This window comes from Geotrypetes seraphini, chromosome 5, assembly GCF_902459505.1.
Source record: "Geotrypetes seraphini chromosome 5, aGeoSer1.1, whole genome shotgun sequence".
In the NCBI taxonomy this organism is placed as follows: domain Eukaryota; kingdom Metazoa; phylum Chordata; class Amphibia; order Gymnophiona; family Dermophiidae; genus Geotrypetes; species Geotrypetes seraphini.
In genome coordinates, this window is record NC_047088.1 from 200145968 (window position 1) to 200170676 (window position 24709).

General features: G+C 41.8%; 1 protein-coding gene across 2 annotated transcripts in view; it reads right to left on the reverse strand.

The window, feature by feature from the left end:
* Positions 1–2893: 2893 nt before the first annotated feature.
* Positions 2894–24709, reverse strand: part of PDK1 (pyruvate dehydrogenase kinase 1) — a 52480-nt gene continuing 30664 nt past the window's right edge. For both annotated transcript variants that reach the window (XM_033947004.1, XM_033947003.1), the window contains 4 exons: positions 17560–17658; positions 15089–15199; positions 3785–3898; positions 2894–3703 (listed from right to left, as the gene is read on the reverse strand). In XM_033947004.1, coding sequence (XP_033802895.1) covers positions 3563–3703; positions 3785–3898; positions 15089–15199; positions 17560–17658 — 465 coding nt within the window. In that variant the 3' untranslated portion in view covers positions 2894–3562. The remainder of the gene's footprint in view (positions 3704–3784; positions 3899–15088; positions 15200–17559; positions 17659–24709) is intronic.

Below are 24709 nucleotides of genomic sequence, written 5' to 3' on the forward strand. Positions count from 1 at the left end.
CAACATGAAACCCTACCCACACAGTTTGGATTTACCAGTGTCACGGGTTGGGTTTTATTTTTTTGGTCAATCTCCCTTCAACCCCTGCCACCTGTTCTTCCTTTTCTGAAATCAGTGAAGAAGAAACCACACATCTCTCTTCCTCCAAACACACTGCCTGCTCCTCGGATCCGCTTCTTTCCCACCATCTTAGCACTCTCTTCCACTGTCACATCCTTAACCTATTACGCCACTGCAGTTGTTCCTAATTTCTTCAAACATGCCATAGCTACACCTCTCCTCAAAAAAACTCGCTAGGTCCCCATATGCCCCTCCAACTATCACCCTCCCCTTCTTATCCAGGCTACTACTTTGACTTCCTTTCATCTCAAGCTATTCTTGACTCATGTCAATTGGGCTTTCACCCACTCCATTCTGCAGAAACTGCCCTTGCTAAAGTCTCTAGTGACCTGTTTCTGGCCAGATCAAATGGTCTCTATTCTATCCTCATCCTTCCCAATCTATCTACCTGTTGCCTTCAGTACTGTTGATCACTACATACTCCATGATACGCTGGCCTCACTGGGATTCCAGGGTTCTGTTTTTCATCCTCTCTTCCAGTGGGGGATCCTCCTGCTGTCAATTGGTGTACCTGAGGGCTCTGTCTTGGGACCTCTCCTTTTCTCCATATATATCTACTCCCTCGGTTCACTGATCTCCTTCCATGGTTTTCAGTATGATCCCTATGCAGATCTACTTCTCCACATCAAATCTTTACAGGAATCCAGGCCCAAGTCAGCCTGCCTCTCCGAAAGTGCCGCCTGAATGTTATATGGTTAAGACTGAGCTCCTTATCTTCTCACCTAAACCCACTTCCCCCTCCACCCATTCTCTATCTCTGTGGCCAACACTCTCTCCTCCCTGTCTTGTTGGCTCACAACTTTGGGGTTATCTGACTCCTCTCTCTCCTCCGCTCAGATCTAACAAACTGCTAAAAAGTCTTGTCATTTTTTCTTCTATAATATTACCAAAATCCAACCTCTCCTTTCTGAACACTCTACCAAAACCCTTCTCCATACTCTCTTCTCGCTGACCACTGCAACTTGCGCTCCACCATCTTTCTCCCCTTCATGTAAAATTCTGCTGCAAAACTAATATTCCATGAGTGCCACCACACTCACATTACCCCTCTCCTCAAGTCACTTCACTGGCTCCCCATCGATTTCTGAATACAGTTCAAACTCCTCTTACTGGCCTACAAGTACAGCCCCCCAATATCTATCAGCACTTCTCTCCCCTTCTATGCTCCCTTCCCCCATCCCATGAACTCTGTTCAGCAGGCAAGTCCCTGTTATCCGTACCCTTTTTCTACACTTCCACCTCCAGACTCCATCCCTTCTATCTTCCTGTGCTTTATGCATGGAACAAATTGCCCAAGTCATTGCATAAGTCACCGTTTCTGGCAGTATTCAAATCCAAACTAAAAGCCTACTTTTGATGCTGCCTTCTTCTCCTAACTTTCACTCACCATAAAATTACCTATATGTCCTATCATTCTCTTTACAAGAAACTCCCCAACCCCTAAAAGTCCTGTCTGTCCAATTAGATAGTATGTTGATTGTACAGCGCTGCATTGCTTTTCAGTGCTATAGCAATGATAAATACCAGTAGTACTAGGAAAGTTTCCATTAGGTCATACAGCTTTAAGTGGAAAGGTTTTGCCTTCTGGTGTGAAGGAAAAGGCCCTAGCACCCTTTTCCTGTCCCACACAAACTGCCTGAATATCTTCTACATCTTTAGAGTCAGGTTTAAACATCAACTCCAGTAGGGTACACTTTAGTGCAATTGGCACAACTGTATACACTGACTTGAGATACTTTTAATGAAGCTTCCTGTCAAACTTTGTTTTTGTTAGCAGCTTCAGTTCTCAGCAAAAATGGACTTCAGGCCATAGTAACTGATCCAATTTATATATTTTAGAGTAGTACTGTGCACTCATTCAAAGTTCCATGCAAAGGTAGCATCAGAGCTCCATCTCAGTCTATTGACTTACCAATATTTTTGCTAGTGCTCATGCCCACAAAGGTGAATAGTGCATGGCACACATTGGCTTGCAAGAGAGCCTTGGCCTTTTACATACAGTATACCAAAGACCACAGAAAGTCCAGCATGCTTTTTTTTTTTTTTGGACCCAAATGGGATGAGGGCTGGCATTGGCAAATGTACACACTAATTGACCAGTAGATTCCATTTTCTTTACTTTTGCCCAAGCAGATCTGACATTAAGGGCCATGCCATAGCTTATAATATCAGAACTCTGGTAATGACAGTAGCCAATTTGAGGTCAGTTTCTATATAAGAGGAGATTTGCAGGTATGGACAACTGTGGCTTACTAGAGCTTACATATAAACGAAATGACTGCCTTTTTTGGCAGTGACCATTTCCTGCTCCAACACCATATGTGACAAATGTGCTGTTTGTGATATACCCACTAAGAGAGCCTTTTACTAAAGTACGTTTAGTAAATCACATTTAAACAGCATGCATTATTAATTCATTTAACTGTATGCTGTGTTGGGAGACACAGAATAAGCAAGGACTGCACACTGCAGTTAGCATAGATGCACTTAATGCTTCATCAAGAGGCAGATGGCAGTAAGCGCACTCCTGCTAGCTGCAAACAGTCTTAATGTGTGGTAAAGAACGTTTCAGTGCAATAACCTCAGAGGATGTGCTAGGCATTCCAACAGTTACTATACAGCCTTTGCACTTACCCTGTATTAATATTTGTAAGCATGGTAAGTGCAAAAACTTGCTACACTTTAGTTAGAGGGACCCCTAGGATTCCTAAAGCTGCAAGAAGCTATTAGGAATTACCATTTCTTCTACAAGCAGGATTCAGTGAAACATTCATAATGATTTCCTAATTTAACATTTGAGAAACTAATAATTTTTAATGAGGAATAAATAAAATACAAAAGGGTGTTTTCAACTTAGAAACTTGCTACAACTAGAAGCTTAAGTTTGTATGAAATGTAAAAGCTAAGCCGTAATCTGATATTCTTCGATACGCCATAGCTATTTTTTATTCAGATTGTAAGATGTCTATTTTCAATGTCCAAGTTTGAAGTAGAACTTGCAAAAGAAGGCTGGCATTTGCTTAAATGTACATGGAATATTTCAAGGAAGTTTAAGCTAATGGAAAAGGAAGAACACTTCCCTAATAAAAACAAAATCCACTGTCATTTAAGTTATTCCTAAAATAAAACACTGAAGAAGTGGAATTTTCTCATTTCACTCTTACAATGTTACCTTTCACAGTATTTAAAGAAAAAAGTATATTAATATGTCTTATCGCTAAGTAAATATGTAATACATTGTGTTCACAATGCAGGAGTTCATATACACAGTATAAAATGAAAGCAGCTGTGAAAAGTAAGTACGGAACACTGATTGTATTATACTGAAAAAATACAGCAAACTCTCACCATCACAAATATTTCAAGTCAAACTGTATAGAGTTCATTGAAAAGCAGATATCTACAACCTGCATGCTGTGCCTAAAAATTCCTCCTAGCACAGCTAAACACTGCGGTAAGTGGTCATGTCTTTTGGCTCACTACTCGGTACACACCAGTCATCTGCTTCATGGCTTGATTTATAATGTCTCCAAGCTGATTTGTTGTAGACAGGAAGCCTTTCTATTGAATCTGTTGATAACGCCTGAAAGAAAAAAATAATCAACTTTATGTTTATTAACCAAAATGCAAGTACACTTTAAACTGTTTATAGTAGACAATGTACCTTTATGTAGATTGCAGCATCTGTCCCGTAACCCTCCAAAGAATATAGTTTCAGGTCTCCTTGAAAGTACTGTGCATACAAACGAGAAATAGGCAAGCCATAACCAAATCCTGCCTGTTACAGAAAGATAATATATTTTATTTATTAAACAAGTTCTGCTACAAGATCCTGCCAAAAAAACTGGGTAAAGACACACAGTAAGGCTGTCAACCTGATTTAAATTTGCAGGACAGGACTGATCCAGTCCTGGGTTTACCCAAGTGCATTCTGGGTCTTAGCCTTGCTTCTCTTAGGGAATGCAATGGTGACAAGACTAAAGTCCCAGCATGCACTGCAGTAGACGCAGGACTGGATCAACCCTGTCCTGCAAATCTGGATCCAGTTGACAGCCTTAACCTACACACACATTCAGCCCCAAGATATTCTTTTCCTGAGCAACTGAAAGAATAGCAGTCAGATAGTGTGCATAATTTTCCCAGCAGATAGAACAATGTGTGCACTCTATTGGTAATAGAAAAGTACACATTATCAGACCATTTTATGCATACATTTTTACCCCTATGAAAGCCACAGAATTTTTTGATTGCTATGAGAAAATATGTACATTGAAAATAAATCACAAATTATTCACACACAATTTTGGTTGGATATGGAAATGAAATCAATTATGAAAGTGTCCCTAAAGAACATAAATATGCTTTATAGAATGTGACCAACAATAACCAATACACACAATTCCTTGAAAAGGTTTTCACACCCTAGAACACTTAACATCCTACTGCCTAAACAAAACAATTCCAAATGCATTAAAGCGAGAGTTTTGTTTTACTGATCAACATAATATGCTTTATCCCAGGACAAGCAGGCAGATATTCTTGACTGATGGGTGATGGCACCTACGGAGCCCCGGTACGGACAATTTTAGAGTGATTGCACTCTAAGAACTTGGAAAGTTCTAGCAGGCCGCACCGCGCACGCGCGAGTGCCTTCCCGCCCGACAGAGGCGCGTGGTCCCCAGTTTCTGCGGAGCTAAGAAGACGCACTTTCAAAGGCTGTTGAAATTTTTTCTCAAACGCCTTCCCGCTCGCGTAAACCTTTTCGGTATTTTATTCCTTTTCTTCTTATTTCTTTTTAAAAAAAAAAAAGGGAAAGAATTTTCCTTTCTTTTTTCTCATTTTTTCGGGTTCGCCCCGGCGGGGCCTGCTGCCACCATCGAGGCCTCGGCCTTCGATTTGGCAGAAGCCGTTTTTACGTTCATGCCCCGCCAACCCGGTTTTAAGAAGTGCCAGCGGTGCTCGAGGCCCATTTCTCTTACTGACCCGCACAACTGGTGCCTACAGTGCCTCGGTCCTGACCATCGAGCGTCCACCTGCACCCGCTGTGCCACTCTGAAAAAGAGAACTCTAAAAAACCGCCAGATTCAACAGCGGTTGTTGTTTGGTACCGAGATGTCGGATTCGGCGGCACCGACCCCGACTTCGGCCCCAACGCAGTCGGCACCTACCTCTTCGACACCGCGAGGGCGTCGCATCCCTCAGGTAAGCCGGCTAAGAAGCCTTCCCCGCTGGAGTGTCCTCCGGTCTCAGTGGCAGCGAGCCCAATCCTGCCGACCTCGAGGCGCCCGCGGAAGCGCTCCGCTCCGATTGAGGTTAGCCCTTCGACCTCGGGTTCCTCTTCGGAGTGTAGAGCAGCACCAAAGGTACCGCAGAAGAAAAAAGCGGTACCGGTGCCTTCGCTGGACGAGCGAATTGCCGCCGTCCTGCAAGTACAGCTCAAAGAGCAATTGCAACAGCTCCTGCCTGCTCTTCTAACACCGAGCCTTCCAGTCCCGGTCCGGCCTGAGCTACCGGTACCGACAGTGGAGCAGCCTCTTTTATCGGTATCCACTTTGTCGGTACCGGTACATACAGCTTCCTCGGTGTCCATGCCAATTTTAGCGCCGGAACCGAGGTCCTTGCACCAGGCGGTGCAAACGTCGGCACCGGCACATCCCATAACATCTCCCGGTACCGTTTCTCAGAGGTCTGGTAAGTCGACTCACAAAACTCGACACCTTGAACCCTCCACACCGGAGTCACAGGACCGTAGCTTTCAAGTGAGGGACCCTGATCTGTGGGGTGATTCAGAGGAGCCTTTCCTCTCTGAGGGAGAGTGTTCGTCAGGGGACGAGGATCCTTCTGGTTTAGATCCGTCCTCCAAACCTGATGCAACTTCTTTCACCTCTTTTCTCAAAGAGATGTGCGACTCTCTCTCTATTCCCTTGGAGGCTGAATCCAAAAAATCCAAGGCATTTCTCGATGCACTGGACTTCGACCAGCCTCCAAGGGAATTCTTAAAATTACCTCTCCATGATATTTTGCGAGAGACTTTCTATAAAAATCTGGAGACACCTCTGACCATTCCAGGAGCTCCCCGCAAACTGGACTCCTTATATAAGGTCATACCTATTCCTGGCTTTGACAAACCGCAACTCCCCCATGAGTCTTTACTAGTGGAATCTACTTTAAAGAAATCCACGGGGGCTAGTGTGTACGCCTCTGTCCCTCCTGGCAGAGAAGGTAAGGCCATGGATAAGTTTGGCAAACGGTTGTATCAGAATGCGATGCTAGCTAATAGATCTGGGAACTATGCTTTCCATTTTTCATTCTACCTTAAGCATCTCATTCAAACTTTGTCAACTTTTTTGCCAAACTTCTTCATCGCTCTTACAACTTCGTAAGTTCATGGTCAGATCAATCTATGATACCTTTGAGCTGACCTCTAGGGCCACGGCTATGTCAGTGGCCATGCGGCGACTGGCCTGGCTTAGAGTTTCAGAACTCGATGTCAATCACCAAGATCGCCTGGCCAATGCACCTTGCTTAGGGGATGAGCTGTTTGGAGAATCTATGGACTCCACTACCCAAAAGCTCTCAGTTCATGAGACTCGGTGGGACACTCTCCTTAAAACGAAAAAGAAGACCCCCACCTACCAGGCCTTTTCGCCAGCAGTCGGCCTATCAACGTAGATTTGTGGCTCGTCCTTTACCACAGGCCCCACAACAACCCAGGCGTCAGAGGCAACAACAGAGGCAAGCTGCTAGACCTGCACAGCAGCAACAACAGGTGAAGCCTCCCCCTTCACAAAAATCCACTCAACCCTTTTGACTTGGTTCTCCAGGACATAGCCAGTCTCCATCCTGCTGCCCACCTTCCGCAGCCTATAGGAGGACACCTTACTCTTTTCATAAGCCGTTGGGAAACCAACACCTCGGATCAGTGGGTCCTCAACATCATCCGCCATGGCTACTCTCTCAACTTTCAGACTATTCCTGCCCAAAATCTGCCAAGAGAGTCTGCTTTGAACACTCCTCAGGTTTCACTCCTTCTTCAGGAGGTTCAATCCCTCCTCCTTCTGAACGCCATAGAGGAAGTTCCTCTAGATCAAAAGGGGCAGGGATTCTACTCCCGTTATTTTCTAGTCCCCAAAAAAACAGGAGATCTCAGACCCATTCTAGATCTTCGCGATCTCAACAAATGCTTGGTCAAAGAGAAATTCAGAATGCTCTCCTTGGCCACTCTTTACCCTCTTCTCAATCAAGGTGACTGGCTATGTTTCCTCGATCTCAAAGAAGCATACACTCACATACCGATCAATCTGGCTTCCAGACAGTACGTACGCTTCATGATCAATCGTTGTCATTACCAGTACAAGGTACTACCCTTCGGTCTTGCCTCCTCTCCACGAGTGTTTACCAAATGTCTGATTGTGATGGCTGCTTTTCTGCGTTCCCACCACCTTCAGGTGTTCCCTTACCTGGACGATTGGTTGATAAAGGCCAATTCATCTCAGACAGTACTCCAGGCCACCAACCAGACCATCCTATTTCTACGTTTGCTGGGGTTCGAGATCAATCTACCCAAATCTCATCTCATCCCCACTCAGAGACTTCAATTCATTGGAGCAGTCTTAGACACAGTCCTCATGAGAGCGTTCCTGCCGTCCGTCTTCAAACGCTTCAATCTCTATGTCAGCAGGTGCTTCCACAACATTCCATCTCTGCCAAGCAAATGATGATACTCTTGGGTCACATGGCCTCCACAGTTCATGTCACCCCACTTGCACGTCTTCACCTGCGCACTCCTCAATGGACCCTAGCTACACAGTGGTCCCAAGCAATGGATCCTTGCTCACGTCACATATCTGTAACATCATCTCTTCGTCAGTCTCTACAATGGTGGTTGATATCCTCAAATCTCTCCAGAGGTCTTCTGTTCCATCTACCTCCCCATCAACTTGTCATCACCACCGACACCTCCCCTTATGCCTGGGGAGCTCATTTGAACGAGTTCCAAACTCAAGGACTTTGGACAGCTCAGGAAATGAAGCATCACATCAATTTCCTGGAACTCAGAGCAATGTTTTATGCCCTCAAGGCCTTCCAGCATCTTCTCTTCCCTCAAGTCCTCCTGTTGTGCACAGACAATCAAGTTGCGATGTACTACATCAACAAGCAGGGTGGGACAGGCTCTCGCCTCTTGTGCCAAGAAGCCCAGAAGATTTGGGCTTGGGCCACAGATCGCCATCTATTCCTGAAAGCTATCTACATTCAGGGAGAACAGAATTCCTTGGCGGACAAGCTCAGCAGAATTCTCCAGCCTCACGAGTGGACACTCGATCCCTTAACTCTGCAGTCCATCTTCGCTCAGTGGGGCACTCCTCAGATAGACCTCTTTGCAGCTCCTCACAATCACCAGCTGCCCCTGTTCTGCTCCAGACTCTACTCTCCTCACCGTCTGACAGCGGATGCATTTCTCCTCGATTGGTCCAATCTGTTCCTGTACGCTTTCCCTCCTCTGCCTCTCATGTTAAGAACCTTGTTCAAGCTCAAGATGGAACGAGCCACCATGATTCTGATTGATCCACGGTGGCCCAGGCAACATTGGTTCTCCCTTCTACTTCAACTCAGTTCCAGGGAACCCTTTCTTCTTCCACTGTTTCCTTCGCTGCTTACACAACATCAGGAGACCCTTCTACATCCCAACCTCCAGTCTCTGCACCTGACAGCTTGGTATCTCTCGGGCTGACTTCGACTGATACTCTTTTGTCTCAGCCCGTTCGCTCCATTCTGGACGCATCCAGGAAACCGGCCACTCTGCAATGTTACCTTCAGAAGTGGATACGATTTTCTTCCTGGTGTCTTCTTCATCATTTTGATCCCACTTCCCTCGCAGTGGAGACGTTGTTGGATTATCTTCTTTCTTTGTCTGACTCTGGTCTCAAGTCTACTTCCATCAGAGTCCACTTCAGTGCTATTGCTGCTTTTCATGAGACAGTCCATGGAAAACTCCTCTCAGCTCATCCCTTGGTGTCCAGATTCATGCGGGGTCTTTTCAATGTGAAACCACCTCTTAAAGCCCCTCCTGTTGTCTGGGACCTCAATGTAGTTCTTTCCGCCTTAATGAATCCTCCATTTGAACCTTTGGCTACTGTTTCTTTCAAGTTTCTCACTTGGAAGGTGCTTTTTCTTATTGCTCTTACCTCTGCCAGGAGGGTCAGTGAGCTACATGCACTAGTCGCGGATCCACCTTTTACAGTCTTCCATCATGACAAGGTGGTTCTGCGTACACATCCAAAGTTTCTCCCTAAGGTTGTCTCTGAATTCCATCTCAACCAATCCATTGTTCTGCCTGTCTTCTTTCCGAAACCTCACTCGCATTCTGGAGAACAGGCTCTGCATACTTTGGACTGTAAGCGGGCTCTAGCTTACTATTTAGAGCGTACTAAGCCCCACAGATCATCTCCCCAACTCTTTCTGTCCTTTGATCCGAATAAATTAGGACGTTCTGTTACTAAATGTACGTTGTCAAATTGGCTTGCAGCGTGCATTTCTTTTTGTTATGCTCAGTCCGGACTGACACTGGAAGGTTCTGTCACGGCCCATAGAGTTAGAGCTATGGCAGTCCTCAGTTCACACTTTTACATCTCACTATTGTCTGGATGCATTCTCCAGACGGGATGGACACTTCGGCCAATCTGTTTTGCAAAATTTGTTTTCCTAATGGCCAACCTTCCCTCCATCCCTCTTTTTGTTAGCTTGGAGGTCACCCATCAGTCAAGAATATGCTGCCTGCTTGTCCTGGGATAAAGCACAGTTACTTACCGTAACAGGTGTTATCCAGGGACAGCAAGCAGATATTCTTGCATCCCACCCACCTCCCCGGGTTGGCTTCTTAGCTGGCTTATCCTAACGGGGGACCGCGCGCCTCTGTCGGGCGGGAAGGCACTCGCGCATGCGCGGTGCGGCCTGCTAGAACTTTCCAAGTTCTTAGAGTGCAATCACTCTAAAATTGTCCGTACCGGGGCTCCGTCGGTGCCGTCACCCATCAGTCAAGAATATCTGCCTGCTGTCCCTGGATAACACCTGTTACGGTAAGTAACTGTGCTTTCAGTGTGAATGAACAGAAGAAATATTCAGAAAGTTATTTCTACACAGCACATTTGGACAATTACCTTTCAAACAGTTTGATTTTCATAGTAATCTTAATGATGGTGAAACATCAACAAAAAAACATAACACAAACTGTCTGGAAAGAGGCTGAACGTTCCATTCTATTTTTATAGCCTCAGAGCCTGAAAGAAAACAAATGATCTTTAAGGACAAGTTGAAAGCTATTTAAAATTCTGAGCCTATACAGTAAAACCTTGGCTTGCAAGTACACTTCTCTCTCCGTATTTGCGGTGGATGTGGATGTTATTCATGGTTTTTAGAAAAAGCCTTTGATTTTTATTATTGGAACCATGAATAACTTTTCTACAGCGATTTCTGTGTAGGCAGGCAAGCAACCAGCAATTTCAGGGCAGGCATGCTGGGAAGAAGCCTTTCTCTCTATGGATGCTGGGAAGCAGTGTTTTTCACAGTACACATTGGGAAGCATGGAAGCAGCAAATTTGTGGGAGAAAGTTTATAAGCAGCAGTTTTTAGAGTTAATGGTAAGCAATAAACTTTTTTATCGGTTTAGTACGGTACAGTATAAGGAAAAAGTAATGATGATGTAATTTTTGGGGGGACGGAGTCAGCGGCTGAAAAATCACGAATAAGCGAATCCACAGATACGGAAACCGCAACTACAGAGGAAGAAGTGTAACTTGGTATGCAAGTGTTTTGCAAGACAAGCAAAACATTTTATTAAATTTTAACTTGATAAACAAGCAATGTCTTGCAATACAAGTACATACAGTATATACACATCACAACTGAGCCGATGGTTCTCTCTCTGACACTGCAGGAGTGTAATGACTGTTCTAAACGAGTGAGGTCTTGCAATACAAGTACATACAGTATTTTGTATTAAAGTTTTGGGGTTGTAGAACAAATCGTCTGAGTTTACATTATTTTTATGGGAAAATTAACTTTTATATACAAGTGTTTTGGATTACAAGCATGTTTTCTGAACAAATTATGCTCGTAAACCAAGGTTTTACTGTATTTCATAAGGAGGACCAATTGCTAATAGTTTTTGCATTGAACACTCCTTTTAGCTGTTACCAGCAGACATCCCCGACTGAAGAATAATGGTCTTACTGGAGAATAAGAAAATCAAAAAAGTCCTGATTGCACAAGTCTTCATGTACTTTCACTTTGCACTTGGTAGAAGCCACTTTTTGCAGCAGTAATAGCCATTCATTATTTAGGATAATTATTTGTCTGCTCTGCACAACAGGATGCCATTTTTGCCAGACTTAGTCAAATTCTTTCCAGTTGACTGGAGATCAGATCATGGCACAGACTGTCTACTGGATTCAAGTCTGGACTTTGTTTGGGCCACTCAAATGCATTCACTTTCTTTTTGCTCAGGATCACTATTCTACTAAATGGTAAGAGGCTGATAGTCAGTCTGTGGTTGTTGGTGTATTTTTTTAAAATGCTAACTCAAAGTGTTCTCTCAGCAGCCATTTTCAGATCCCTTATCTGGATAACAAACAGCAAAGTTAGGACAGCCTTTTTGCTGTCCTATCTGGTTAAGCAGTCTGAATATGGTTACTAACTAGCTCAACTCCAGCTCTGCTCTTGCATCAGCACTGTCCAGTCAGAATGGATTTCAGTATTACTACACAGTTAGTGAAGCTGAATATCCCACTTACCAGAACTTACCCAGTTAACAGTGTCTGGTAACTAGATAAGAAAGTGTCTTTACACTATCCCTCCTTCATTTGCTTCACTGTCAGCACTGCTATAATGCATTCCCTACAACAGGAGGCTGCCTCCACCATGCATTACTAGCTTAGTGATATACTGTGTTTTATGCAACATCAGTGGTCTTTGCTCATTTTTGAGCAGGGGCCACTTTGGATCCAAATGAGTTGAAGAACAGTCACCAAGTATTTTCTCACACGTGATTGAAATACTGATGACCAACGTGTGTCAGCGACATCCATCCTCACTAGCTTACATCTCTCTCAAAGCACATTTATACCAAGCCTTACACCACAACTCTCTACAGTGGCATAGTAAGGGGGTGTGGTCTGCTCATGACGCCAAGTCGGTGGGGGTGCAGGCACCTCTCTGCCCCACCCTGACACACCATATGCCACCCTCACGCCATCCTGATTCCCATCTGAATGACTTCCGGGTCACTGGGCCAGGAAGTGACGTCAGAGGGAATCCAATGCTGGCACGAGGCGCATGCTTGCAAAAGCCACTTGCGCTGGCCAAGATAAAGAGGTACAGGGAGCGCAAGTATAGAATTAGGGGCGGGAAGGAGTGGGGGCATGGAGAGGATGGAGTGGGAGGTGCCATTGCCACGGCTGCCTCCTACGCTTACTACACCACTGACTCTCTTATCAAACCTTCCCCACCCTGTTATACCTCCACACCTCAGGAGGTGACACAGATGACACTAAACGGTTCATAAGTGTTAAAACGCAAGCAGACTAAAAAACTGCAGGAAAACCTTAGGAAATTGAAGACTGGGTGTCTAAGTGGCAGATAAAATTTAATGTGGACAAATGCAAAGTGATGCACACCGAGAAGAATAATCCAAATCATAATTACTGGATGCTAGGGGGGTCAGCACTCAAGAAAAAGATCTAGGTGTCATTGTGGACAATACACTGAAACCTTCCATTCAGTTCTGGTCTCCTTATCTCAAAAAAGATATAGCCACACTAAAAAAGGTTCAAAGAAGAGCGACCAAGATGATAAAGGGGGTGGAACTCCTCTCGTGTGATGAAAGACTAAAGAGGTTAGGGCTTTTCATAAAGATTTACAAAGACTAGGGGACACTCGAAGTTACAGAATAATACTTTTAAAACCAATAGGAGGAAATATTTTGTCAGAGGATGTGGTAAGAGGTTAATGTTGCTAGTTTTAAAAAAGGTTTGGATAAGGAAAAGTCCATAGTCTGCTGTTGAGACAGACGCAGGGGAAGCCACTGCTTGCCCTGGATCGGTGGCATGGAATGTTGCTACTATTTGGTTTTTTGCCAGGTACTTGCTACTTGGATTAGCCTCCATGAAGACAGGATACTGGGCTAGATGAACCATTGGTCTTACCCAGTAAGACTATTCTTATGTCTGACTCACTCTCAATTCCCAACTTGTAATAAAACCAAAAGTATGCATTGATATATCTTAGAAAAAAAAAGTATTTAAACACGGTACCAAAATAAAAATCTTCACATAACATGCAATACAGCAGACAAAAATAAACTACAAAATATTTGCAAGTATTGATTCCAATTAATGAACTGCATAGCCCATCATCAACAATCAAAATGCTAAAAGCTTTTGTCTGTCTTTTACAGTTGTGCTTATAAGTTTACATCTATCTCTCTCTCCACTATTCCCTCCCAAAGCAAGCATCTTCCTCCCCTATCCTCCCTCCCTGCTCAAGCATTCCTCTCTCTCCCCCATCCCTGATCAAGCATCCCTCTTTCTCCTCTATCTCCCTTCCCCAAGCATCTCTCCCTTTCTCCCTCCACTATCCCCTCTCCCCAGAGCAAGCATCTTCCCTTGTCTGGCTGTTTTTCCCATCTCATCCCTGGTGCTGTAAACACCAGTCTTCTTCAGCGATTAATGCAGCCCGACAGCAGGCAGTCCTGAAGCCTTCCTTTCACGAGTCCTGCCTGCGTGGCAACAGGACTTTGCTGTTGTAGAAGGTGAGAGAAGGCTCCCGGGCTGTCTAATGCTGGCCTGCCTTAATCTTCAATGAAGTGTCGTAAATTTACAGAACCCAATGAGGGGGAGGGAAGGTAAGGTAGAAATCCCTGGACCCATGAAGAGTGGAAGCAGCAGAGACACACATACACTATATCCCATGACCTTGCATTGAAGACCACTTTGCTAAACTCATTGCTCAGTATTGAGAGCAAAAAGTTCCATTTTGGTCTCAGACCGCAAAACCCAAGATGTTTCCTTACAAAATGTCATGTGGCTTCTTTGAACCCTTCCATACATACCATATTTGGGGATTAATATTGAAACTGTGGAACAGTCCACATTTTCCCTGGTATCTTATTTCAAACACAGCAATTATTAAAGCCTTCCCCATGCTACACCTTTGAATAACTTTCCTGTAGTTCCCTTGGCATCTCCATGCTTCAAATTCACTTAGATGAATCAAGCTGCTCCCGTCATACAAGAGTATTCAGATCACCTCAATTACTGCAACTGGACACAAGCCGGCTGTATTTAACATATTATGGGCCTTCTTATTGAAAAAAGAGCTCATTTGTGTTTGCTTTGACAGAGGATGTGAAGAGTTACGCAGATCAAGACTTTTTGGTTTCTTATTCTTATGTTTTCAGAATTTTAATAATTGTTCTTTCATGCTGGTATGCAGAATTTCATACGTTGTATAGGCAAGTGAAACAAATTCTGACATTTTTAAAATTTTATTTAAATTTTCTAGACCAACTAGCTTCAAGGCGTTCAAAGTGAACCATCTCATTAAAATATTTGACCATCAAAACAAATTTAAATAGAATACAAAATCACTATTACTAAAGATTAAAAATAAAATTGATTAATGATTAATATCAAACAATTTACAAAAAAGGATCAATCATTAAGAAGGGGCAGCCTTATGGTACAACAGCAAATCATTCGGTACCTGGGGCACACTTCACCTACTGTCTTGGATATCTTAGCATAATATTTAGAAAATACAAAAGGGTGTGAAGACTGGGCACTGATGGATAACAACATATTAGAGATCTAGCACTACTTATGTAGTACACCACACAATACTGGAAAAGAAAAATGTTAATTTCTACACATTTAGACATTTTACAATAAAAATACTTTTCTGATTTTAAACAGACCAGGGGTGCTGCTCTTGAGGTCTCAACATGAGGTCGGGGTGCAGTTGAATACATATAATTAAACAGTCTGTCAATTTTTCTCAGAGGAACACCGCCACCACGATCACTTATCTAGAATAAAAGATAAATTACTTTAAAAGGAAGATTTGCTGTGAACATATTTTCCCCTACTGTTGTAAGGAAAATTAGAAGAGAACAGTATAACTATGCTGTGTAATCCATTTCCTATTCTGACTGACTAAAAGGAAACCATCCATATAGATTTTATTCAGTTTCAATAGTCTGGCAAACTGGCACTTAAAAGAATGTAGTTTTATCTGTTAATTTCCTTTCCTTAAATCCTTTTAGACCAGTCCAGACACCCTTTCATAAGATCAGAACACAGCTTTTCTAGAATCAACATTGGTATAAATTATTGTACAGCCCTGGAACTTACCAATATATTGATAAAGCTGATATAAGAGAATATCTTAACAAAATAGGTTTATATAAGAAAAGTACATATGTAAGTAAGTATGTACGTAAGTAAGTACGTGATTGAATGAATGAATACCTTAACAATTAAAAGTGCAAACATCAAAAACAACCCAAACCCCAGATCTAAATTTCTCTGTAGGACAAAAGGCTGGATTTCTGATACCTTCCTGCAATTAAGGAAACTCTCCAGGAGTTTCGTGGACTAGTCTAGCAATATTCAAGCAAAGAAAGATTAAGTTTAAATTTTTAAATCCTTATCCTGCTAGACCAATTCAGACACATCGAAGATACCAAAGCTTTAACATATTAGACAGATAAGACTGCTTGAGGGACTGCCTTCCCAAAAATGGAATCCTCTAACTTGAAAATACAACTTAGAAAACTGCATGGATGAGGACCAGCAAGCCACTTTGCAAATATCTTCTGGAGCAATTGACCTGGCCTCAGGCCAAGAAGCAGACTGAGCCTTTGTAGAATGTTCCCAAAGCCCTACAGACACTAGATAACCCTTCAGAATCTAGATAGAAGAAACAGTCCCTCTAAGACAGGGGTGTCCAATGTCGGTCCTCGAGGGCCGCAATCCAGTCGGGTTTTCAGGATTTCCCCAATGAATATGTATGAGATCTATTAGCATACAATGAAAGCAGTGCATGCAAATAGATCTCATGCATATTCATTGGGGAAATCCTGAAAACCCGACTGGATTGCGGTCCTCGAGGACCGACATTGGACACCCCTGCTCTAAGACAATGGTCTCAAACTCACGGCCTGGGGGCCACTATTTTGAGGCCCTCAGTATGTTTATCATAATCACAAAAGTAAAATAAAACAGTTTCTTGATCATATGTCTCTTTAGCTATAAATTACATTATTATTAAGACTTAGCCAAAAGGAAATATTTATAAACTATAAAGAGTTTTACTTCATGCAAAATTGTCATTTCTTTAATAAGACATTAACTATTTTTTATGAGGCCCTCCAAGTACCTACAAATCCAAAATGTGACTTTGAGACCACTGCTCTAAGACGACTGGATAAAGTAGTATAAAAGGGTCTCACACAGCATAACTGGTCAGGTTGGAATCATGAACATGTATCAAAGGACTTTTTAAAAAGGGTTGTCTATGCCAGGAGTAGGGCAAATAGATTATGTTTGGACTGTGGTGGTAGTGTTTGGGGGTACATGTACTAAATAAATGATTAAGTAGTTAAGGTTTGCCAAGATCAGTAAAAGCATCAAGTTTTATTACATTATTTTATACTGTACTGCTATTGTGTTGAATTTATTGCTGCTTACGTATATTTATACTATGTAACTGCACATGTACTCTGCCCTTTGTTTCAAAATCTACATCAAAATTAGAATGCATGACAGGTGGGCAGTGAAGGCACAACTCGATGAGGAGAAGAGAGGGCTGAATGGAGAAGGGGAGCAGGGCACTCACCAGAGCAGAAGTAGCACTCACTAGTACTTGTCACCTGCTATCCTCAGAACAAATTGATAAAAAGGCAGCAGCAAGAGTGCATGGAAAGTGCATTTTATCCATGGCAAGTTAGTCTTGAAGAAATCTTTTAAACGTTATTAAAGGTCTAATATAAAAGGTTTTACATTTTAGTGTCATATGAGCTTTCAAGCTTCAGAAAGAATTTCTTCAGCTATGTTTCTAATGAAAATTTGGAGCACTTAAGTTGATATACATTAGCCACAATAAATATACTTTTACAATATCATCATCTGTTCAGGTAGAGTGGTTCTTAATTTTTTATTGCACAACTCACTAGTATATTTCATTTTGCTAGTTGACTTTTTTAACTGCTGGATAGCATGAGATCTTCTCTCCATGTATGGCTCCTTATATAGCCTTGTACTGCCTGGGAATCCACTGTTCTGTCTAACCTCTTGCTGAATCTTCCCCAAACTAAGAAAAGATATACACTTCATGACCATTCTGAGGCAATACTTTTGATTATTTTGATGAAGGGATATTGATTACCTTAACAGTCAAATCCTCAATGCCCAAAGAAACAAGTACTTGAATTGGAGGGTAAACGCATTTGTCAGCATGGAATTCCATGGTAGCTCTCATTGCATTCTTAAAAAAAAAGAATAAACAAACCAGGAACAATATATTGAAATTACAATTGTACTTTTTACAGTATAATCATTTAACACAGTACAAATTCCACTTCTGGAAAAAAAGAAAAAAAAAGAAGCTTAGTTAAGATTCTACAACTTAGAATAGAAAACAGTGTCCTTATTTATAGATTAAGATCAGACTGATTTCATTTAAGGCAGATTTTTACTACAATGAGCCAGCTCTTTAATGTTATATGATTAGCACAAGCTAACAAGATCTCAGTTCTAGTTATTATACAACTGTTTTCCTTGCCTGTTTTGCCTGTCCTTTGTAAGTATGGTCTCCCTTCTAGTTTTGTAGATGGATCAAAACTATGTAAATCTGTGTACCCAAATCAGAGTTAATGAATTTCACTTTCCAAAAGGAAAATGGCAGTGGAGTATTCCCTTTTTATTCAACCTAGCTATAGAACATCTGACTCAACAAGTTAAGAGTTATACATCAGTGTTTCCTAAGTCAGTCCAGGAGTACCCCCTTGCCAGTCAGGTTTTCAGGATAGCCACAAGTATACATGAAAGATTTGTATATAATGGAAGCAGTATATGCAAGTCAGTTTCATGCATGTTCAATTATATGCAAATCTTTCATGTATATTTGTTGTGTCTATCCTGAAAATCTGACTGGCAAGGAGGTACTCCAGGACTGACTTGGGAAACACTGTCCTACATCTATCCAACATTTTAATACAAGTACTCTCTCTCAAATTATTATATACAGATATTCTGTTCCAACCCCCGCTGTTTTGACAGGTATGGGGACTAGTTCAGAAAAAGCTCACTGGAAGGATATCACGTGGCTTGATGTCCTACGGATAGGATATTAGGAATATTCCTTGGGAGGATGTTAGTGGCCTTGGAGGTGTGTAGAAGGAGATCTTGTTCAAGTACTTTGGCCCATTTTCCTTTAAAGGTCTTTAAAATAATACACAGAGCTTTAAATTAAGCCCAGAATTGTACTTGTAGCCAGTTAAGTTTTTGCAGAAATTGTGTTTTATGATCACATTGCTTACAGTCTTCTCTCTGTCTTGTTGCAGTATTCTGAATCAACTGGAGCAGGTGCAAACCCTTTATAGTCAGACCAGTGTAGAAGCATTATAGTAATCCTAGTTTTGATGTCACATTGGTTCATGCTATGATAACAAGACCTGGGGGGTTAGCACCCAAGAAAAGGATCTGGGTGTCATCTTAGACAATACGATGAAACCTTTTGCCCACTGTGTGGTGGTGGCTAAAAAAGCAAACAGGATACTAGGAAGTATTTTAAAAAAGGGTTGATTAACAAGACTAAGAATGTTATAATGCCCCTGTATTGCTCCATGGTGCGACCTCATCTGGAGCATTGTGTTCAGTTCTGGTCTCCTTATCTCAAGAAAGATATAGTGGCACTAGACAAGGTTCAAAGAAGAGTGACCAAGATGATAAAGGGGATGGAACTCCTCTCTTATAAGGAAAGACTACAAAAGATAGGGCTCTTCAGTTTGGAAAAGAGACGGCTGAGGGGAGATATGATTGAAGTCTACAAAATCCTGAGTGGATTAGAACGGGTAGGAGTGGATCGATTTTTCACTCTATCTAAAATTACAAAGACTAAGGGACACTCAATAAAGTTACAGGGAAATACTTTTAGAACCAATAGGAGGATATTTTTATTCAGAGAATAGTTAAGCTCTGGAACGCATTGCCAGAGGTTGTGGTAAGAGTAGATAGCGTAGCTGGTTTTAAGAAAGGTTTGGACAATTTCCTAGAGGAAAAGTCCATAGTCTGTTATTGAGAAAGACATAGGGGAAGCCACTACTTGCCCTGGATTGGTAGCATGGAATGTTGCTACTTCCTTGGGTTTTGGCCAGGTACTAGGGACCTGGATTGGCCACCATGAGAACGGACTACTGGGCTTGATGGACCACTGGTCTGACCCAGTAAGGCTATTCTTATGACATAGTAACATAGTAGATGACGGCAGATAAAGACCCGAATGGTCCATCCAGTCTGCCCAACCTGATTCAATTTAAATTGCCTTGCCTTCTCAATGTATGGAGAGAGGCACTGTAGTTGCAAAATGACAAAAATAGCTCCTGAAGGTTGTTTGGATTTGGGGCAATCTATATCAGCATAAGTGTTGAGTCTAGCTGCATTACCTAAACAGACGACGCTCTCTCACTATTATCTCCCCTCTGCAAACCCTAATTTAATCTCTCAGGTAACCCCAATCTCTCATGTATACTTTCCCCATGTAACTCCAATTTCTTATGTAATCATTTATCTTCATGCTTTCTGTAATTCGCTGATTGTCCAGCCTTCTTTCATTGTAAACCGCCTAGAAGTCATCTGACTATGGCGGTATAGAAAAATAAAGTTTATTATTATTAAATGAGGAAAGGCTTAAGAGGTTAGGGCTCTGCAGCTTGGAAAAGAAATGGCTAAAGGGAGATACGATTGAAGTCTATAAAATCCTGAATAGAGTAGAATGTAGCCACTTAGGAACAGTGAACCAGCTGCTCCATGAAGCAGTCATTTATTTCAACTAGGAACTTTACTTCCCTAACATTTCCCCATTTCCATCATTATGTTGCCAAATTTGTCTGCTTCCTAATTTCTGTTAACAGTTTATCATCCGTATTTTCTTTGTGGCCTAGCAGATGGTAGTATAACCCTGCCTGTATTCTCTCTCTCTTCAAACAAATAATTTCTATCTGTAAGGATTCCAGGTTACTGTTTCCTACAAGAAATTTATTCCGTTTGATCCAATTCCCACCAACATATATTGCTGCCACCTCCCATGTCCCATTGGCTATCCTCCTTCCATCAGAACACTGACATGCCTAGTAAATCGACCTCTTCTTTTAATGCTATATACTCTAAATTCTCCTCATATATTTTAGGCTTCTGGCACTTGTATAAAAAGACTTTTCACAGTATATTTTGTTTTTTTTTTGTTGTTGTTGTGTTGTTGTTTGTTTTTTTTTTTTTTTGGGGGGGAGGGTATCTACAAGCTATTTAATAACCAGCAGGGATAATTTGCTAATTTTACTTTGCTCTCCCCTTAAAGGCTCCTAGCTTACTTTTGCCTTTTATCAAGTCGTGCTAGCGGGGGTTAACGTGCGTGACTTTTCATCACATGTTAACCCCCGCGCTTGCCTAAAAACTACCGCTTGCTCAAGGGAGGCGTTAGCGGCTAGCGCGGCTGGCAGTTTAGCGTGCGGTATTACGCACATTAAACTGCTAGCGCGGCTTGATAAAAGGAGCCCTTTGTTGCAACCTCCATCAGGATGACCTAACTTCCCTGTTTTTATAGTATCTTTTAGAGATATTTCACTTTGAACTATGCACTACTGAGCAACACAGCAATTTTTAAACTAGAATCTGGGAGAATAATAATAATAAATTTTATATCCCGCCAAAGCCATGATAGTTCGAGGCGGTTTACAACAAGAGATGCTGGACAATCAGTGAAGTGGTTACAATACAAAGTCATCGAATATAAGGTACGGGTTGGGAGTAGTGATACACTAAGATTCTTAGGTTACAATTGATTAAACAAATTCATTTTTATTGATTTTCTAAAATTGAAGTATGATGAGGAATGCATGATAATGTTACCCAGCCAGTCGTTCCATTTACCTGCCTGGGAGGCAAGAGTTCTGTCCAGGAAGCTTTTGTAGCGGCAGTCCTTTAAATATGGATAGGTGAACATATGAATTCTGCATGTGGTCCTAATAGAACTGTCCAGATTAAATCGAGAAACCAGGTACATAGGGGCCAGGCCAAAAATTGATTTATAACAAAGGCAAAAAAAATTTAAACAAAACTTGTGCTTCCAGGGGCAGCCAGTGAAGTCTTTGATAAAAGGGACTAATGTGTTCTCCTTTTTAAAATGTTAAGCAGCCTGGTTCCATCCTGGATAAAGAGGACCCATCTTTTTAAAATATAGGCTCTCTCTTCCTCAGAATGTTGCCCAGTTTCTAACAAATCTAAATCACTTATCCCTGCACTCTCTTATTCACACATTGAAACTCCAGAACTCTGCCTACCTCTTGAGTCCTGCAAATAGAATAGGGAGCATTTCTGAAAATGTTACCCTGGAGGTTCTGGATTTAATTTTCAATGAGCCTAATTTGGCTTTCAAAACCTCCCTACCATATTTTCCTATGTTGTTAACAACCAAATGTATCAAGACAGCTGGCTCCTCCCCAGAATAATCTAATATCTTATAGCTAGGTGATGCGTGAAGTCTGTCACTTTTGCACCAGGCAGGCAAGTGACCAAATGATTACCATGACCACCAGTTACCAATATAGCTAAGCACTGAATCTCTAACAGCCATCCTAACCCCTCTCTCCTAGACAGAAGCTCCTGGGAAGACATCCTCAGTGAGAGGATGTCTTAAGATTTTCAGCTCGCTTATATCCACTAAAGAGTTACTAACTGATCCCAAAGTACAACAACCTGATACTGACAATTTGGCCAACTATTTCCAACACAAGGTAAAGTCATTTAAAAATTCATTTACACACATACTGGATAACTGCATTGAACTGGACCAGTCAACCAAAGATGAAGAAACAGATGATCCAACCGATAAGTGCTGGAACAAATTCAACCCCGTTATCCCAGATACAATCTCTGATTTACTAAATAAACTAATCAAAGAGAAATGCTGTATAGACATCTGCCCATCTAATCTGCTGACTCATGTTCCCTCCACATTTCTGGAGTGGCTAATCAACATTGTAAATATGAGTTTGGAGCAAGGTCTGTACCCAAAATCCTTTTCTCCTACGCTGACTCCGATTCCTAAGGCTGCATGGGGAAGACCTAACCAAAACAGAAAACTTTAGACCAGTAGTAGTAATTCCATGGCCTTTAAAGCTGCTATAGAGTTTTGTGTCAACTTCCAGATATCTGACTTCTTATACAAGGTAAATGCATTCCACAACTCGCAACATGGGTTCAGATCCATGCATAGTACAGAATCATTACTGCTGGAACTGACATCAAAGGCCAAATCATACCTAATCAAAGGCATACAATCAGTGCTTCTGTTGTTCGACATTTCAGCTGCATTCAATGCAGTGAACCGCTCTCTTGCTTGGTAATGAAATGGTTCATGGAATTCTTGTCCAACAGAACATATGAAGTAAGGAAAGGCAATGACAAATCTCAGGCCTGGAAGGCCTTCTGTAGAGTTCCGCAGGGCTCACCACTGTCTTCTTCCCTCAGAGCATTAGGAAGGAAATTATCATATCCACAAATAAACATATTCTCCTATGCAGACGATATCTTCCTATTATGTCCAATCAAAGATACCTTTGAGGCCACCATCCAATATATAGGAAGGGTGGTTGAAGACCTCAGTGTATGGACAAAAAAAAACCTCTCTCAAACTCAACAAACTGAAGACAAAGGTCCTCTGGTTCAGAAACTACAACTCCTTGCTTTATGAAGAATTGTTGCTGGTAACTGGAGAAAAACTAAAAAAAAAAAAAAAAAAAAATTGAGAGAACATCAAAGGTGGTGGGTGTAGTTATAGACTCATATCTTACCTTTGCTGACCAAATTAATTCACTGGTTAGGAAATTTTTCTTCAGATTGAGGCAATTGAGAGCGATTAGATCTGTTCTGAGTCAGGCCAACTTCAGGACAATAGCACAAGTGGTCCTGCTCCCTTAGATTACTGTAATTCCTTGTATTGTGGTATTACTGATAAGGAATGTGGAAGATTGCAGCTACTCCTAACTACGGCCACCAGACTAATCTTCCGGTGAAGCAAGTTGAAGAGAGTTACTCCGCTCTTAAGGGAACTACACTGGCTGTCCATAAGAAAAAGAATTTAGTACAAAATTGTGTGCATGGTCCATAAAATCATCTATGGGGAGAATTCCAAAAGATTAATCTCAGACATCAATGTTACAAACTCTTTTCTCTCTCTCCCTTGTGTGTATATTATATATATTATACATACATACCTACTTTTTTTTTTTTTTTTAAATAGACAATGACATATCATCAAAACTTTCTACTACTGGAATCAACAGAAATATCATTGGCATAAAAGATTAAGATACAAATAGCCATACTAGAAAAAAAACAAACCCCAAAAACCTTGCCCAGTGATCTAAGATAAACATTAAACAACAATTATGATAGCAGAAAACTTTCTGGGACTCTGTCTCCTGGGCGCCAATCTGATGAAACATTATTCTGCACAGATCTTTTAAATAAAAGGTTTCGAACCAATTCAAAAACCTTTTCCACTTTTAAACCACTACTAAATAAAATAAGGTAGAAACAAAAGGAGCCACCTACCTGTGAGCCATCTGCACCAACAGTTCTGTTGCTCAGTATTTACAATGAGTCCCTTCATTCCCAACTCTACCGGCAGGCAATAAAAACAAAACATTTGACTAAGCAGGCATGTCTGAAACAGAAACCAGAATAGTATACATCTGACAAGACAGGCATCAATACTACCATTTCTGTTTACAAGAAAGAAGATTAACAAGGTAAGAACTTAATCTTTCCTTTTTGTGCAACAGGACTAGTAGTCTTGACCAGAAGGATGTATCAGAACAGTTCCCACTTCCTAGGGTGGGCCAGTTGAGTCTGCTGCAAGTGCTGAGGACCCAAAAGCGTGTCCAGCTCGGCTGCTACATACACTCTGTAAAACTTAGTGAGTGTGTGGAGATTGGACCAAGTGGCCGGCAAATCTCCGCAGGTGAGACTGCTCTAGACCTTGCCCAAGAGGACACCACACTGTGGGTGGAGTGCGCCTTCACTGCCACTGGAGACTGCTTTCCACTTCCAATATAGGCGGAAGATATGACTATCCTGATTCACCTGGATAGGGTCGCTTTAGATGCTGGTCTCCCTAGACATGTCGCATTCATAAGCACAAAGAAGTGATCAGACAGCTGGAACTCATTGGTCACCTCCAGAAGAAGTGAAAGTGTTCAAAGGAATAACAGAGGACAGCCTTACCACAGTAGAAGTGGACTTGGACCAGATTTACC